At 40.2% G+C, this 19,041-nt stretch overlaps 1 protein-coding gene across 6 annotated transcripts in view; it reads left to right on the top strand.

The window, feature by feature from the left end:
- strbp (spermatid perinuclear RNA binding protein) overlaps nucleotides 1-19,041 on the top strand; it is a 111,483-nt gene that overhangs the window by 78,860 nt on the left and 13,582 nt on the right. For all 6 annotated transcript variants that reach the window (XM_034709576.1, XM_034709577.1, XM_034709578.1 and 3 more), the window contains 8 exons: nucleotides 1,626-1,888; nucleotides 2,834-3,002; nucleotides 6,621-6,933; nucleotides 10,508-10,632; nucleotides 11,619-11,714; nucleotides 12,136-12,247; nucleotides 13,648-13,745; nucleotides 16,320-16,425. In XM_034709576.1, the coding sequence (XP_034565467.1) occupies nucleotides 1,626-1,888; nucleotides 2,834-3,002; nucleotides 6,621-6,933; nucleotides 10,508-10,632; nucleotides 11,619-11,714; nucleotides 12,136-12,247; nucleotides 13,648-13,745; nucleotides 16,320-16,425 (1,282 nt within the window). The remainder of the gene's footprint in view (nucleotides 1-1,625; nucleotides 1,889-2,833; nucleotides 3,003-6,620; nucleotides 6,934-10,507; nucleotides 10,633-11,618; nucleotides 11,715-12,135; nucleotides 12,248-13,647; nucleotides 13,746-16,319; nucleotides 16,426-19,041) is intronic.

Raw genomic sequence — 19,041 nt, 5'->3', positions numbered from 1 at the left:
ATGTTGAACTGAGTTATTCACCTCAGGCTCCCCGCCGTGGTGCGATAACGTCTAATGATAAAAAATGAACCTTTTCCTCACAGATTCAGGTCAACAAGTGATGACGTAAACAACACTGTCATCTTAGTGGTTTTATTTGACATAATGTATTCATATTTCCCAATAAAATAATGAGGGCTTGTAGAAAAAGAGCATGAAAGAAACCCAACTGCTGTTACTCAGCTTGTAAAAGAAGATATTATGCAGCTGGTTATGATAACACTGTCATTACCGCCTCTGGTTGAAGTTACTTTGCAGATGTCAGCGACATAGAGATGCTCTCACCAGCTCTTCTTCTACTGTTGCCTGGATTGCAGGACAGAAACCTGCTCCACTTTTCCCTATCAGAGATGGTTGGGGCCCAGTAGCTCCTCCTCTTTTTAGCCATAAAGGAAAAGTTAAAGTGAATTAAATTGTCATGATACGCCTTGGAATGAATTAATCAAATGCTATAAGGGGCCTTTCTGTTATTAATTATACAGTTACTACAGATAATTTATATTATGTGAATTGCTGTAAAAGCAATATTGTGATAATACATCATATAGCACTTGGATGTAATTAAACTTGCATTGGGATTATCCAATCATCTGTTTCGTGCATTAACACTTACCACAAGCCCCCGTTTGGATCAGTTCATTCAAACTCTATTAGTTCATACTTAACGGTCAGATGTTTAAATCATAGCAAAGCACTTTCAATTAAACATTTAGCTGCATTAACAGCCACCCACTGCAGTGCTGTGGCACTTCAGAAGAGCAGCTGATGTACAAATCACAAGGTGTTTGTTTATGAGTATGCATTAGCAAAGGGACCCATCTGGGTGGTATTAATTGCAGTGTGTGAGTCACTAAAGCCTCAGTTACACCTGGTGCTCTCTATCACTGCTTCAGTTTTAAATCTATCTTTGAATTCAGCCTCGTCTTCGACAAAAAATTCTCCCTATTTTTTCCTTTTTAAAGATTGAGCACTGTTCCTTTAGTTCTTCTCTGCTGTTCTTTTTTCATTCCCTCCTGGGCATTTGTGGCATCCCTCTTCTTTTCTCTGTCATTTGCTCTCCCTGTGTCTGATGCCTACCACCAATATCCTTCCTCTGTGGTTAGAGTCTTTTACCTCATAGAGGAATACAAGAAGGAGCGGATTAAAAAGACAGAGGAGCTGAAAGAAGATCTAATGAAGTTAGAGCAGGTGGGGAAAATAATGATCAGAGAATTTCTTATTAGTTATGTGCAGACAAGTGTATCAGGGTCACCGAGCTGAGAACAGATTTCTTTATGACCATTCTGCATAAAAGCAAACGCACACAAAAAGCTATTTGTATCCACACATGGTGTGTTTGTCTTTAATTAGCTTTCTGCTGTTGGTTTGTGATACAAGCAACTGTTCAAACGTTTGTCTTGATGTGTTTTTTTAATTGTGGGTGTGATGGAGCGCCGTTAGTCTCTAACAGGGGAACCAAAGCTCGATTTGATGGATTAAAAGCCAATCTGCTGTTCAAACCCCATCCCCAGTGCTTCCCTTGCAGGGGTATAGGAAAGGGTTTCTTCAAACTCTCTGTAACTCCTCATCTATTTTTCCCCTTTCAGAGGTCCTTCCGTTCCTTCAGCAACGATGACCGCCACGTCATGGCAAAACACTCCACCATCTACCCCTCCTCTCAGGAGCTGGAGGCCGTGCAGACGCTGGTGTCCACTGTTGAGTGCGCCCTCAAACACGTCTCTGATTGGCTCGATAAGAGCAGCAGCGATACCCACAGCCAAGCTGATGGCCAACCAGCAGAAAGCACAGAGGAGGATAATCCCGGAGAGGAACCCAGGAACGAAACTGAGGACTCACCTGAAAGCTGCAGGTGAGATTGTAGTGAAGCTTCAACTATAATGATGTCTTTATCTTGAGGTCATTATTGCTTATTTAAAGCATTATTAGATTAATTATTAAACATTATTATTATTTTTATTAGTGTTGTTGTTGTTGTTGTTATTTAAAAATTCAAAATAGAATCATGTAAGTGGGGGGGGGAGTCCTCCTTCGTATGTTATCTGACCAAAAGTGTTAAAGCTCTTGTGAGGAACTTAGGTTTGTGTCGATTTTTGCGCCTTCTATACAGCTAATTTTGACCTCTGCATGCGTTAGTAGTGTTCTTCAACAAAAAAATGTATAATCATGTCAATTACTTTTAGAATGTTTGCTGCGGAGAAATTTGAAAAAAACAAAACTCTGCAGTGTGGTTAATTGCTTCATGACACCTACCCTGCAGCAGTATTTTCCAAAAAATAACTATGAAAATACTATGTCTTCGTCCTGACGGTTCTGTTTGCTTTTTGGGTGATAAAGAGGCATCACTGAAGTTTCACTCTGCACAACCAGATGATATTTCCTCAGAGGAGCTTTAAAGACATTGCTTAGGAATAGCATTTTCTTTTAGAAAGAGTAAGCAGAATTAGAGGGGCGTATATGCTCCAGAGGTAACAAAATTAACCTCTTAAAAAGCTTGGGGAACGGTCTATGTTCGTGAATCCTTTTATCAAGGTTCACTACATCCCATTTAAGTCTGAAATTGCCTTGTCAGGTCTTATTTTGCTGTCCTGAGAGGCACCTTGTACTTTAATCTGCTAATCGGACAGCTATTTTCTTAAGGTTGCATTAAATATTGATATATTTCTAAATCCGCGGTTGGCACAGATTCTCAGAGAGGCGAGAACATTTTATCTTCCAATCTTTCCACAATGAATTGGACTGTGTTGGCCCCAACTATTACATAACCTTACATATGGATGTTTTTTCTCTTAAACAGAGAGTCCAGCTGTGGTGGCGTGCTGTGTGGCGTGATGAGGATCGGTCTGGTGGCCAAAGGCCTGCTGATCAAAGGCGACATGGACCTGGAGCTCGTGCTGATGTGCAGAGACAAGCCTACACAGACACTGCTGGACACTGTCTGTCACAATTTACCCACACAGATAGAGGTAAGACTCGGAGCTTGGAGACACATGTATCTCTATTTCCTCTCCTCAATTTTTTTTACATCCCGAGAACATGCTGCAGATAGAAACACAATTGCGTTGAAGCCTTTTATCAAAGCGCCATTGACAAAATGTAATCACAAAATTTCATACCTTCATTGCTAGATCTCCTCCAGTGTCAAAATGAAGCCTTTTGGAAAAGATTGCACATTTTCTGAGTGTTCCTGCTTGACTCTGCAAACTCTCCCTGCTATGAGTGTGTGTTAAAGTTGTGTGTAGGTGTGCAGAGAAGTGCGGTGAGTGTTGGCAAAAAGTAGGCAACAGACAGCGATATCAAGTGAGAAGTTGAGAGGTGATTTCATCATGTGTGATAAATAGTCTCATCACTTCCTCAGTGTCGTGTTTCCTCATTAACAAGTCACTGAATCAGAAATTAAGCTCTTGATATTAACACACATACCAAACTCAAAATACACTGATACCTACGGTAAGAGGATGTGATGCTGGCACAAATGCGCACACATTTCATTTTCTAAACATATTTTAATATTAATTTCTGAGTTGTTTGCTGGTGTTGTTAGATAATCCAGAGTTTTCCCAGTTAATCCCTGTAACGAAAAGTTTGATATGCACTGTGGCAGCTAGCAGAACTTTGGCTTTGACTAAAAATCTGTTAGAAGGGGTGGGAAAATATTTAACATAACCCCGCTAACGTGACAAAAAGTCCCCATCCTGACCTGCTAGAGCTGAAATTATTCAATGAATAAATTCTGCTCCTTTGCCTTCTCTCTGCTCGTTCTTTTTGGCTGTTAAGTGGTGTGAGAGGGAGAACGACAGGGGAGGAAAAAGTGTGTGTATGTGTGCAAGTGTGTGTGTGGGCAGGGAGGTAATCTCATGTCTCGGCCCAGTGACCAGAGATTCAGATTTTCTCATCGGAGCCAAATGGGATGTAGATGGGCCCTGTGCAACTCGCTGCACATTTAAGCTGTGTCAGCCACATGCACACAAACACACCTACACATGTATTTGTCACTTAGCAGGACTTTGCATTAGTTAGTGGACGTTATAGTCATTTCATTATAATCATGCTCAAACTGACTGTGGATGCCTTACAAACTTAACTACCTTATCCTGTCCTTACTTAAACCAGCTTCAACCAAAGCCTCAACTTTGCTGACTCTTTATGGTGTGACTATATGAGAAGTTTATTACTACATAAATTATCCATGTGCACACTTATTGGCAAACGTAGTAGCCACTTGCAAACAGAAGTAGAGAAGCATATGCTAGATAAAACAAGTACAACACGCATACTGTAAATGTACTTGCAAAACATCCCATAAACGCTTCCTTTACCATCCACCTCTGGACTTATGCTGTTTTAACTCACCTCCTCTGTTTATTTTCTATTTATTGCTGTCAATGACTTTATAGGCTTTAAGAGTCTGTCTACCTGTGATTGCCTGTTGTGTTAATGTGTGCACTTATTTAAATGTCTCAGTGGGCGATGCTGCAGGCTGTTGTTGCAGAACCTTTTTTGCTGTTGTAGCATGTCTGTCGTGGCACTTGTAACCCCATTTATTTTTGTTAGTAAGCACACAAGTGCTTAGATGTATATGTGTATGGAGTAACGAATGTGGCTGCTCTGTGTGCTGACATGAATTCATTATCATCAGTAATCATTAGTCCTGACTGCAGAGGTCAGCAGTAATTGATTCTTTCAGAATGAGGGCTGAATGAAGAAGCACAGCGCACATACAGATGGGCAGTTTCACACATGGATATATGACACTGAGAAACAACAGACACACGAACAGAGAACTCCTTTTAATAAAGGACTACAGCTTATACCAGAGTTCTTACTTCACATCATTGCATCATCCAACTTTCTTATAGCCTTTTTTTCACAGCTTTCCAAATTTTTTTAAATACTTTTTTTCTAGTGTAGTGCTGTCTGAGTTGATACTGTGTTATTACACACAACTATGTGTTTGAAACTTCAATGTGACTTCAAAATTCAAGTCCACTCAAGGATCCAGACTAACTTGTCTGTTTTGTCATTGAGAGGATTTTTATTTACTCCTCTATGAAAAATAATTCCCTTAACTCTTGTCAATCAATATGGATGTCACAGTATTGATATAACTGGGACTTTTAACAACAGGTCTGTGTTTTTGTCCATTGAAATCCATAAGATTAGTAGATTAATATGGATGACGCACCACCATCTCCTCTGATTGTACAAAAAAAGTGAAGCCAAAATCAGCATATTTTTTGAGCCAATGCATGAGCAGAAGCAATCTAGCTGGTGGAACTACAGGACTGGTGTCACACCACTTCTGCTGACCAAAACACACATTCAAATTGCCAATGAAATGGCAAAGACTTCCAGGTCAATACAGCCCACAGAAGAACAGATTCTTGTGCTATCTTTATTTGGAACGGACAGGTAGATACAACAGCATGGCAACATTAGTAAAAGTAAAAACAAAAGTCCTTCCAGTTTTGTTTGTATTGAGTCTAGAAAAATACAACATCAGCCATCCTGGAATAAGAGTCTAAAGAAGGTAAGGTCATAGACCATGGATCAGACTTTGTTCATCCATTATGGTGTCCACACTTCTCTGATAACTTAAATTTCCCAGCAATTGTGAAAAAGAAACAATAATAGTGAATACACAAGGACCTCTTATGGACAGACATGACACTTTGCTCGGGATAAACTCTGCAAGAGGAGGCTCACTTATTAATTTAAAATGAACTCTGCTACAGCTTAATTAAAGATAGAACAGTGTACATGGAACTATGAACAAGAACCAGGGTGGTCACCTGTCACCAAAAAAATTGCCAATAACCAGTCAGAAATTAAATAGTTAAATTACAAAACAATATTACCAGTGAGATCAAATAAAATCTGCTCTTTTGGGGGTTACAAATATAATCCCGTTGTTCCAAATTTGGTAAAATTTGTCCATTTGCATTCTTAATTGATCTTGTGCTACTTTTAAAGAGAGACTCATGGTTACAGTCAGTTCAGTTCATCTTGTGTTAGCGTTCTTTATGTTTTCTCTCGACATTCCTTCTCTTCATTGCTAATCAGGTGAAGAGCGTTGCAGGAGCTACATTTGTCGACAGAGCTGCCGATCACGATGTCACATCCCCTCATTTTAATATCAAATAACTTATTCAAAATGAATTGCTCAAAAAATATGAACTCTTGCACTCTTGATAAGAACTAACTACCCTGAAAAAAGCATGTTTACAGAAAATGTATCAACTTGTATTTTAAGTGTTTTAGCTTCACTTTTGGGGAGCTGTTGTGTTGTCCATGGAATATTATTTGAATGTGTTGGCCCATGCAGGTTAAAGATGAATTTGAAGATTAAAAATTCTGCGTTAGCTTAGAATATTAGTAACACCCATGCAGCTCAAAATAGACGCAATAGAGAAAGCACATCTGTGAGAGTGAGTTTTCAAATGTTTCCTACAATACTTACCAATATTCCTCCTGTCATACCTGGGGATTTTGTTGCAGTTGCAGCTTCTGATATATTTTGCCTCAGTGTCATGTTGTGACCTCAGCCTCTGACCACCCAGTTATGTCTGTTTGACACATGACAGAAGCTGACAGAAGAGAAATACGAGGTCACGAGCTCCTTGCCCGAGGCAGCCATCTTGGTAAGAACTACAGCGGAACCCAAACTCACACTGAAAATTACCCTCACCTCGCCGGCCATGAGGGAAGACGGAGAGGAGGACGAAGATGAAGAGGTGGAGGAGGAGGAGGAGGAGGAGGAGCAGGAGGAGGGGGAGGAGGGGCAGGAGGAGCAGGAGGAGGAGGAGCAGTTAGAGAATGGGGAGGTAGCAGCAGAAGAAGAGGAAGAAGAGGAGGTGGAGGATGAAGAGGAGGAGCAGGAGAAGAAGACTGGGCAAGGTATGAACACCATGATGGGAAAGCACACAAGTTTTCCTTTTTTATCAGACTACAAACACACACACAATTCAATGTAATGTTTTATTTGTACATGTTTTAAAACTCAGATCCCCTTCAACGAGAGGTTTAATACCATTAATCGATGCTGACAAAGACAAAAATCAGCGCTGAAACACGAAAGATCCTCAAACTCAACCGTAGTTAATAACAATCTTCGCTTCCCATCCCCCAGTTTTCATTGGTAGCAGGAACTGGTTATAATTGGTTGTGGGAGGCGGGATGGGAGAGCAAGGCCAGCAGGGCAGAGAAATCAATAACCAAGCTGTAGCGAGCTGCCCATCCATCCTGTGGCTCCCGTCCAACCAGGCACTCAGGTCTCAGAGAGGGATGAGAGATAGCATGAAGGTTAGCCGTACATCAGGCCAGATCGCTCGTATTTTTCTGCCGCGCACCAAGAAGAGCACAGTCGTATTTTTTCCCCTAAGGATAAAGATACCTGCCATTTTGGGTGTCTAATTGCTCTGATTTTATCTGGCAGCCACGGAGGTTGAGGGATGTGGGCCATGTCTGTCTATCTGTCTAATAGGGTCACATCTTATAAGGCAGGGTCTGGCAGTTTTATACATTATCAACTGGCACAAATAGCAGTGGTGTCAGCCTCTGTCAGCACCTCCTCTAGCTCTCCTAAACTGACAACATCCACACGGCGGCCATTTTCCTTTGATAGAATGCTCAGGATGGGACACTAAAATGCAGTTAGGATGTATAGAGCTGTATTTATTTGTGTTGATTGTAGTAGAAACAAAGCTGAGTAAAAATATCATCTCCATAAAGGACTGTCAATGTTAATAATCTGACAAGTAAGCCTGCCAAAGTAAAAAAACAAACAAACATATTATTTAACCTATAGGGCCAATAAATATGATTTGAAAACAGCTGATGTAAGCATTTAGCCTCTTGCTAGCCATCTTACACTACCACGGCTGGATAAAGGCTGAATTCAACCATTACAGGGTTTGATAGTGCTTTGCAATATAATTCAAATGTTAAAAAGACCTGGCGGACAGAAGTGTTAGCTTAAAGTCATTTATATTATCTCACCAATAGACACTTAACACTAATAATCAAATGAGGGAGTTCCACATTTTCGGTTAAACAATCCTGTTTATTAAGCTGTTAGTGATGGTCAGACAACAGCTAATGTAAACATTCAGCCCTTAGCTAGCATGCTGATACTACTTCTTGAACATAAAAGGCTAAATTTTACTATTTGGGAGTTTGATGGTGCTCCAGACTATGACTGATGAAGATACAAAAATCCTTGCTAACAGAAGTGTTAGCCAATGGTTATGCTAGCAAGGCAGTCGTTAATTGATGACATTAGCCGTTGTCTGTGGCAGCTATTAAAGCTCTTGGAAGCTTTTAGCTTATTATGAAACAGGCTAAAATGAATACCGATATCTATATGACTCCAAAAAGCAAAAAGATAAGGTATAAAATGTAGATTGTTTATATATATTTGTTTTATTTATACATTTTACTCATTTGTCCACAGAGGGCGCCAGAATCATCACACACAAGAAGTTCCTCTCAGGAGCTTTAAATACCTTAATATTTTATCAAATCTACCTCTATATGCCACTGTCTACTGTCTTGATTTGTTGATTTTTCAACTGCTGATTAGTCAGTAAAAAAACAAAGTTTGTCAGATTTCCTACCCTTTAAGGATATCTTTTAACACAACAGTGCAACATTATTGGAGCATTTGAGCTACCTGTCCTGAGTGTGATATCAAGAAAATACCGCCTTGTCAATATGATTATATGCCCTTGCCAGCTCAGAACTTTATTAGCAGTGTATGATATAGCACCCTTAAAGGCACCCAAATCTTTTGATAGATAAATATGTTACAAACACATTTGTTGTAGTTAACTCTGTCTATTTAATTGAATATATTAAATTTAGACTCTCTTTGCTTCGATGCACCTCGCTGCCCTGTGTGGTCACACAGGAGGAGAGGATGCTGTGACAGGAAATTAGAAAAACAGGATAGCTTTTAATTTCAGACTGATGAAGAAGACGGCATCAGTGACACAGAAGGAGATCATGATTAAAAAGAGTGCTGAGGGAGGGAGCGGCCAGCAGAGCGTTTGAGACAACAGTGGGAGGACAAGTGAAAGAGGAGAGACTATAATGATCTGCCAGCAGCAGAGTGGTGCCACATGCAGCTGGGATCACTCTGACGGACCTTTAGATACACCAAACATCACACTGAATCAGGAATACACACCACTGCAGGCGTTCGTCAGAGGAAGAGCGGCCAGATGATAATGTGTGGTAGATGCTCTTGTGCTGCTACCCTAAAACACATTTGACATTTCAGCTGAATACCTCTTGAGGGCAGGATTTTTTATTAATAGGAGAGTGATTAGTAAAATATTTACCTAGTCGTGTTTTCACAGAAACTTAAGGGGCTCCTAAGTGTGTTTCATGTCACACTCACACAGTGAACCCTCTTTAGAAACCTCATGTAGCTACACTCATTCACATACAGCCGTTTGATTCAGCTTGCCCTCCATACCATAGACAAGAATGAGAAAGAGTAAAGTAACCCCACCAGCCTGGTTTAGGGCGGCATGAATCAAACGCTCACTTGGGAAAGCTTCAGAATGCTCCTCTTTTACCAACCACGATGCTCTGACTAAACCCTGCCTTGATCCCTCTTGTGTTGTGTTTGTCCGAGAATGGGTCAAACTCTCTTAGATTCCTTTTTTCTTTTCTTTTTTAGTTCTACTTTAGGAGCGCTTGATTCTGTGTTCGCCCCAGGCAGGAATTGCTTTCTCTTCACCCTCTCTCAACGAGTCTGTGAAATCAAGTGCACCTTAAGTAAATCAAGAAGACAAATCAACGCCTATTTTGACTCCTGCCTGGTGCAGACTGGATCAAAATATATAGAATCCTCTTCAAATACATGAAGGAGAGATTGATTTACCTTGCTGGGCACAGAGAAATGTGTGCGTCCGGACTACGCCCACACATTAAATCAAACACTCCTTAAGTATTTGTTTTGTGTATGTTTGTGGGGGGGCTTTCCATCCCATAAAGTTGCTTCTTCTGTTGTTAACTTGAGTACTTTCCCTCTCACTGTGTAGTCAGTGACTGGATGGATGTAACCTCCTTAATCACTGTTGAAGAGTGTCCTATTTTCAACACGTGTGTATACCTGGAACAAGGCATCCTGGGTATTACTAAATGCTACGGTTGCCAACATGTGATGCATTTAACACATGTTAGTTTGATCACAGTGTTGAAAATGACACCGTTTAAGACTGAGGATGTTGTAATGAGCAATCATCACAGGAGAGGAGCAACTTTTTGGCATGAAAAGCACCTTGTATGTAACCGAAATATCCATGCATGTGTGTGTATGTGTGCATTCACTCACAGTTACAAGTGTGTGTCTGCGTACATTCACACGCACAAAAAAAAGAAAACAAAATCAAACACACACACTCAGTCCTGACGTGTGTGTGTTTCACCTTCTCTACATTGGGTTGTTATTGTTTTGTGGCAGTGTTGGGTGCTGCTGCGCACAGAGTGGAGGCTGAGGAGGAGGAGGAGGAGGAAGAGGGGGAGGTGCTGGATAGACACAGATGTCTGTTGGCCCTGGCAGCGCTGCGACACGCCAAGTGGTTCCAGGTCGGCACCCACTCACTTCCTGTCTTCCTGCCTGATGCTTATTGTAGCCTGACGATTTTCATCCTTAGGGGAAACACTCACCGCGGTGCTTAGTATGCCCACTCAGTTTACACTGACCAGGAGTAGAGATAAAAATAGAACACACATTTTAATTTAGTGCTAAAATGATCCCACATGACCTCAGAATTAAGGAATATTTGGCTGATGTACACACGTGTGTGCTCTTTAATCCCCAGTACACATTTTTGAAATCTTTTTATTAGTCATATGAAAATGTTGCCAAATACTTAACATTAGTCTCAACATTTTATGTAGATTGAAGTGAAAGAAGTGAGTCCTTTATTTAAGTGAAAAGAAAGTGTCTCACCATCTGGAACTTTAACACATTTTTATATTGTAGATTATTTCAATCTTTCAAATTGAGGGAGAACGTACATTTTTATATCTGAATGTTGCATCAACATTACCTTTACTAGAAGAACAGGACTCAAGAAGTATCGTGAGGCTACAAAAGCAATGGTTTATACTTGTTTTATTTTTTGCTATTATGTGAACCTGCCTGCTCTGTACAGTATGTCACTGCTTCCCTTTGATTCCCCCCCCCCATACCCTTCCCCATCTATCTCCCCACTCATCTACCTTACTGACAGAAATACAACTTCAGACTTTAAAAAAAAGAAGTTCAGACTGTAGACATTTTCTAGAGACAGAAAAGTTTAGCAAACAATTTAGTAAAGCTTGTTTTGTAAACTCAATTAGAAATGTTTACTGATGATATTCATTATGTGGGGAGCTCATAAAGAGAATTAGTCAAGTACAATCACCTCATTTTGTGGCTTTGTGGTGTAATGCAACTTTTTGTCTGCATGTGTTTGCACAAAACCACTCCACCTGTGCTCAATTTGTTCCCTTCCTCCCTCTTTCTTTCTAATCTCCCATGTTGCATCCATCCATTTCTTCCTTCTCCATCCCTCTACATCTCTCAGGCTCGAGTGAATGGGCTCAAGTCCTGCGTTATCGTTCTCAGGATACTTAGAGACATGTGCAATAGACACCCGGTATGGGAACCTCTCAAGGGATGGGTGAGTCTTTTGCTGTAATAGATCTTATGAAATAATGAGAAAGTGTTCCGCCCCCTTGAGCTTGAACACATTTTATACTGTAATGTGCATTTGTGTATCGTTACAAAATACCCTCCATATCCCTGCTGTAATGAGAGGTTCATTTTTATGGTGGAATTTGAAGAATGGTGCTCAAATGTCATGCATAAATGAACTGTGTTTTGCATATTATGTCTATGCTAAGGAAGCTGATGTACAACAGAATGTAGAGCCTCATTAAAATCTGACTGGCGTACATTCTGGCATTCTTGTTAGCCAGAATTTTGTTCGAAATTTGCATGTTCATTGCTGTCTCTCCTTTTGTGTGTGTGTGTGTGTGTGTGTGTGTGTGTGTGTGTGTGTGTGTGTGTGTGTGTGTGTGCGCGCGCGCTCATGCTCACAGCCTTTAGAGCTGATCTGCGAGAAGGCAATTGCCACCTGTAACAGACCTCTGGGAGCCGGAGAAGCCCTGCGTCGAGTCATGGAGTGTCTGGCCTCAGGCATACTGCTACCAGGTATGGAGCGGTGGTGAATGAGCGCATGAATATTTAAACAGTTCATGGGATTGCCAGTGAATGGCACAAGGGAACAGGCTGAATTTGGGCAGATGAGCAGAAACATCGGAGGTCGAGTCTCTAACAATGACCCAGTGGAGCACAGCTGTCTGAAGGAAGACATCATCATGGCAGAATGTTAATTAGGAGCAGCTGAAAAGTTGTGAAGCACGGAAAATAATAATCAATGTAAAAGTATTTGAAAACTAAGTTTAATTTGACTTATTTGTAAGGCTAACTAAGGGAAACACTTTGTTGATTTTGTGATGAGGAAAAAAATAAAGTAGGATAAAAATATTCAAATTTAGACAGCAAAAGAAGAACATAAAAATGCAAAATATGAAAAATTTAAAATAGAATAGAACATTTTAATACTCCTGTAATGATAGAACTATTAAAGAATAACAGCTGCTTTCATTTAAAATAAATGAACAAGCAAATAAATAAAGTAACTTAAGATAAAATAACATTCAATTAAATCTTAGTCTAATAGGGTGGCACCTGAGTCTGCATTTAAAAGCATTCACAGATATAATATCTAAGGTTGTCAAATTAATGATTAATTTTAATTAATCACAGAAACATAACTTTTAAAAAAAGTTAAACACAGATGAATTGCCCTCTGACGGCACACATCACTGATCTTACTTAGGTCAATGGCAGCTTTGTTGGTTATAACACATGCTTAATGTAAGCGGCTTTAATTTATAACATTTTATTCCATCTGCAAGAACAGCTACCATCCCTCATCGATGAAGTGATAACCTTCTCATTCCTTACCTGTCATGAGGGAGGTCAACAGACATGCTCTCTACATGTATTGATTGAGGTGTAACCTTTCCCATTCATTGTAAAACACAGGTACACACAGTGCTACTGCTACTGCTATTTTGAAATGCTATGTCAATAAGGACAAACCTCCTCACCTATACTGTCATTATGTGTAAGTGAGGCATCTAGAAATAGGATTATGAAGTATGTCTACCTGTAATACAATGCTTCTTACATTATAAAATATGTACAATAAATAACAGCTAATTAATCACATAGCCTGTAATTACTTAGATAAATGTTTTGTATCGCTTAACAGCAGTAAAATAATAACACATTATTTAGTAAGAAGTTCAACCATTTTCCTGTTCCTGCCCTTGTCAATTCTTAATAGTCAGTAATTTCATCGAATTTGAATATGTTAAGGACAGCCTCTTGAGATGCAGCATCATTTTCAATGCGGGTGTTTATTCCATGTCAGGGAGGCCTAATTAGATGCGGCTGAGCAGCAGTGTCAGCACAAAAGCGACAACAACTGACTTTGTGTTTGTTGCGTGTGTGTGTGTGTGTCATCTTCTCTCACTCCCCAGGTGGTCCAGGTTTACATGACCCATGTGAGAAAGAGCCAACAGACACACTATCAAACATGACCAACCAGCAGGCGGAGGCCATTACTTACAGCGCACAGGTACACACATGCACACACATGCACACACATGCAAACACACGCACTCTCAACCCCACATGTCAACTTAAGGACACAGTTGTTATCACCCAGCTGTAGCAGCCCTGAGCTGTCAGTGTGTTGAAATCGGTAACAACACGCCTGTTTCAAGATAGATAGACCCCATCACTACGCCAACCACACACACACACACACACACACACACACACACACACACACACACACACACACACACACACACACACACACACACACACACACACACACACACACACACACACACACAAGTGCATGTGTGTATGTGTTTCTTCTAACATAGCCGTGTGCCGCTGCATTTTAATGATCAGTGTGGGAAACTATTGCCACTGTGAGCCATAAATCCATCACTGACACACCTGAGGACAGTAAACGTGTGTGTGCCATTTGTGTGTACGTGCCGTCGTGTCCTCCCTCACACTCTTGACTAAGCAGGGCAGCCTCTGAGCCTCACGGCTTAGTGAATCCTGCCGACCATTTCCTTTGAAGGCAGCCTGAACGAGGCTGGAATGTCAATGGGGATAATTGTATTGGAGCAGATACAAGAGCAGATAGGAGAGAGGGAGCTGTTCTGTCAATGAGCTACACCGAGCCTCATGAATATCTGAGACACTCCACCTCCCTAATGGGTTTATATTAGCAGAGGAGCCCCCGTGTGCAATCCAGGTTATCTCTCTGATTGTTTGGGTTGCTGTTGAGCGACCACAGAAGATGAGGAATGATAAACGAACACCCCTAAATACTGGTCGGCCTCATGTTATTCATATTAAGGAGGGAGAAATAAAACGCATGGTTCCCCTGGTAATCTTTGAGTACAAGTCTGGAGCTGTGTTGCAAAATATGCTCAAACATCCATCCATGTAGAGCTGTGGGCTAGTTTTAACCCTCATACACCAGATTATGTACCTGCATATATTAGTTTAGTTCAAACATGTGCTTTTATGTTTGGAAATGGTCTCCTAATGTTTGTGAAGACAGGTATCATTTTCCATCAGCCTGAGTACTTAACCTCTTGGCTCTCACAGTTTTCAACCAGACTTTGCAAGCTCCTTTTTTGTCCTGCATTAAGAGAGCAGCTTCACTTCAAATTCATCCCAGAATAGCTAACAATGGCCAGCTGTAAGTGATCTGAGTAGTCATAGCTACACTGCATAAAGCTCAATTACAGCAGCAATTGAAACTATCCAGATGAGATTCTTTTTTTGAAGATGCAGTTCTTATTGAGGGAAAAATTATTCTTGCTTCATCGGCAGCCATATCTACTCACTGCAATCACTTAAGTTCTTATATGTGGCTTGTAATAATTTGAAGTAGGCTTTATGTCTGGTCTGGACTTGTCATGTCAGTATTGCTTATATTAAGTGTAATGAGATATTAAAACTAGAAAGTAGACAAGCACACTGAGGAATATTTGAGTCTTTGCAGTGCAGCTATGACCTCTATTACTGTGTCCACTGTTTACACTTTGACTAGAAACCTGAGAAGCTGGAATGGAGTTTGACAAGAGAGACAACATCATGGCAGCTCTGTTTGTTTATCACATTTCAAACACTGTGCCAATGCATTACAGAGTAATTAAACGTAATGGAAGACAGATTTACAATTAAGAATGAGCAGGGGTCAAAGATTTTGAATTCATTTTAATTTATTACAAGCAAAAGTTAATATTTAAAAAGAATAGTCATAAATTAGTTTGAAAAATAAGTTAGAAATAGAGTAAGCTGTGTAGAGCTTTTATCTAGACTTAAAGATGGTCAGTGTGGGCTAGTCTTACATCATCTGGGAGATTGTTCCAGGTCTGTGCTGCATGATAACAAAATATGGCTATACAGCGGTATGCATCTGTTGTATTGAAATTAATCAAAACTAGATTGTCTTTAGATGATTGTGGACTGCATTTCAGCAGATTAGGCTCTCTGCACAATCTGTTTTTACAGTCAGACAAAAAACCAGAAACCAGAACACTTCAGAAGTCGAAATCTGGTCCCCTGCTCAGAGATCCTGCTCCTTTGATGAGATTTGTGACTTAAAATGTAATGAAAACTTTACAAACAAAAGGTCAGAAACAAAGATTTTCGAGGAACTGTTCTTCAGAACGGGTATTATTTCTGTACGTCTGCATAAATCTATGTTGGAGTGCAAACTGCAGGGCATTCACTCTCACTGTTAATCAGAGTTAAAGATTGTATTTGCCCCTTCTTTGACTTTAATTTCTAAGTGAGTCAGCTCGCGAGTGAAGTGCTTCAGGACAATGTTGGAAATTAATTTCCAGAGTTGAGGCCTAAGATTTAATTTTTCAAAGAGATATTTGGAAACAGAAAGTTTCAGGGTTTGAAGAAGTGGGCATTTAGAAGGCATCGAAGGGCCTAGAAATGCAATCAACAAATGTAAGATCCTGATGCACTTCAATTGAATATTTAATTGCTGGAGATTCAATTTAAAAGTACAATAAAGCAAAGTACCTTCCTCTGTTTGTCCATATTCTCTGTACAGTTTTAATTAATCTTCTCATCATTCTCTTCTTTTCCTTCCAATCAACAGCACTCCCTCAGACTCATGGCATTCGGACAAATGTACAAGGTGTTGGAGATGGATCCTCTACCCTCGAATAAACCCTCACAGAAATACCCCTGGTCAGATAAAGAAGGTGTGTGTACCTGTGTGCTCTCTCTACCTCAGTCTCTGTCTTCTGTCCAGTGTATTCCCCACGTCTGTCTTGTCTGTCAGATGTTCTGTCCAGTTGTTACATTCTCTCACCCCCGCTTAAAAATCTGTGTGTGAAGCTTGTCTGTTTGTCTATCTGCCCTTTTCTTACATGAACCCCTCTGTCCAGCCGTCCTGTGGTCAGACAGAGCCTTTTACACATGTTGTGACCTTTCGGCATTCTTCTGCTAGTTTTCCTACACTACTGAACTGATAGCACTGTCAATGTTTCTGACATGACATATATATCAGAAACACACATTTAAGTTTAAGATGTGGTTTACCAAACATACAGCAGGCTGGGTAAAACGTTCAAAGCTTTATGCAGTAATGTCTCTGCTGCTGTTCACGAGAGAAAGTTGGCAAGTTTTCAAAGCGACTTTCGTGGAAAATCAACCCGGGCCTTTTCATGCCTCATGACGCCGACATGGAAAGTTGCCAGAGCATTTGCAGATTAAGGTGCATGTAGGAAAGGAGCTTATAATCTCCCGAATGAAGACAAACAAAACACCAGGGTCTGACGGGTACATCAGCGAATGGTATAAATTATTTAAACTTGAACTAATGCCAATGCTAATCAATTGCTTTAACTACACTCTTAAGGAGGGACAGATGCCACAAACATGGAGTGAGGCAGTAATAACAGTAATACCTAAGGAGGGCAAGGATAAGGTAGAGTGTGGCTCATATAGGCCAATATCTATATTAAACACAGACTATAAGTTGTTCGCATCTATTGTAGCCAAAAGGGTTGAACATATTATCTCTGAACTAATAGATCTAGACCAAACAGGGTTTGTCCGTGAAAGACAAACACAGGATAATATCAGGAGGACACTCCACGTTGTAGACTATGTGATTAAAGAAAACATTAGTGCAACACTTATCAGTTTAGATGCAGAAAAGGCCTTCGACTCGGTTGGATGGAGCTATCTTTATCAAGTATTGGAACGATTTGGCTTTAATGATAAATCAGTACAATGTATTAGATCACTTTACTCAAACCCCACAGCTAGAATAAGAGTTAATGGTCACTTAACCCAATCCATTAAGTTGGAAAGAGGGTGTCGCCAGGGCTGTCCACTTAGCCCCGCCCTCTTTGCACTCTTTATTGAACCCTTAGCTCAGGCAATAAGGGAAGATCCAGGGATTAATGGGATTGAAATTAAGGCGGTTGAGTACAAGATAAGTTTATTTGCGGATGACATTTTGCTCACTCTGAAAAATCCTGAGAAAAGCATACCCAAATTAATGTCACTCCTGAAGATATTTAGCTCGTACTCCGGGTATAAATTAAACACACACAAATCCCAAATACTTTGTTATAACTTTGGACCAAGTACAGACTTAAAAAGCAACTTTAATTTTAAATGGGACTTCCCTGCCATTAAATACTTAGGAGTTTGGATCCCAAGAAATATTACTAAAATATACGATTGTAATTATGAACCTGTCACTAAGGCAATTAAAACAGATTTAGACAGATGGACAATACTGCCGCTAGATCTGTCGAACCGAATAGAAATAGTAAAAATGAATGTCCTTCCACGACTTCTTTACTTGTTCCAGTCACTTCCTGTTGAAGTTCCTCTTAAGGACTTCAGAGAATGGAATAAGATAATTTCAAGGTTTGTGTGGAATGGTAAAAGACCTCGGATTAGATACAGGACCCTACAGTTAAATAAAGATAAGGGTGGGCTCTCTCTTCCATGCATTGAGGACTACTTTATAGCTGCCCAGATAAGATTTTTAGTGTGCTGGTGCAATCCAGATTATGTTGCCAAATGGAAAGATTTGGAATTATTACAATTTGATACCCCAGCACAGTCTATAATAGGTTACTCCCAGCTCCAGGATCTATATCTGGAAAAAGCTAATCAATGGACCAAAGTGACCCTCGGTGTTTGGAGAAAGACTTGCAAGAGGTTTGGTCTTGAGAAACATGCAAAAATTCTGAAATGGGTGGCATATGATCCAGAGTTTAAGCCAGCTAGTCTTGATAAACGATTCCATCAGTGGACGTACAATGGCATAACAGCTTACTGTACAATAACTTGTGATAATGCCTTGAAACCATTTTCTCACCTCTCCCATGCATATAATCTGGAGAGAAATGATTTCTTCAGATATCTCCAGGTAAGAGATTATTTTGACAAAGAAATCAAACAAGCAGAGGATAATAACCCTAATCTAGTCAGCATATTTATTGATGCATATAAAACTAAAGACAACAAACATCTCATATCACGAATCTATAAAAGTTTGCAAAGTTCCAAAAACCACTCTACTCTCTATATTAAGCAGAGATGGGAGAAGGAGTCTGGCCTGGAGATAGCTGAGGAAGACTGGTGTGATATTTGGAAGGGTCAGGCTAGGACCACCAACTCTAGATCATGGCGAGAATTCTGCTGGAAGTGTACAATACGATTTTTTATTACCCCTAAAATATCATCTAAACGACAGGCCTCTCAGGGACTTGATGAATGTTGGAGAAAGTGTGGTACAGCTATGGCAGATCATTTCCATGTGTTTTGGGCTTGCCCTCTAATCCATTCTTACT

The sequence above is a fragment of the Notolabrus celidotus genome, chromosome 19 (genome assembly GCF_009762535.1).
Source record: "Notolabrus celidotus isolate fNotCel1 chromosome 19, fNotCel1.pri, whole genome shotgun sequence".
In the NCBI taxonomy this organism is placed as follows: Eukaryota; Metazoa; Chordata; class Actinopteri; order Labriformes; family Labridae; genus Notolabrus; species Notolabrus celidotus.
Note: the sequence above shows the minus strand (reverse complement) of the source record. Positions and strands in the feature narration are given on the sequence as shown.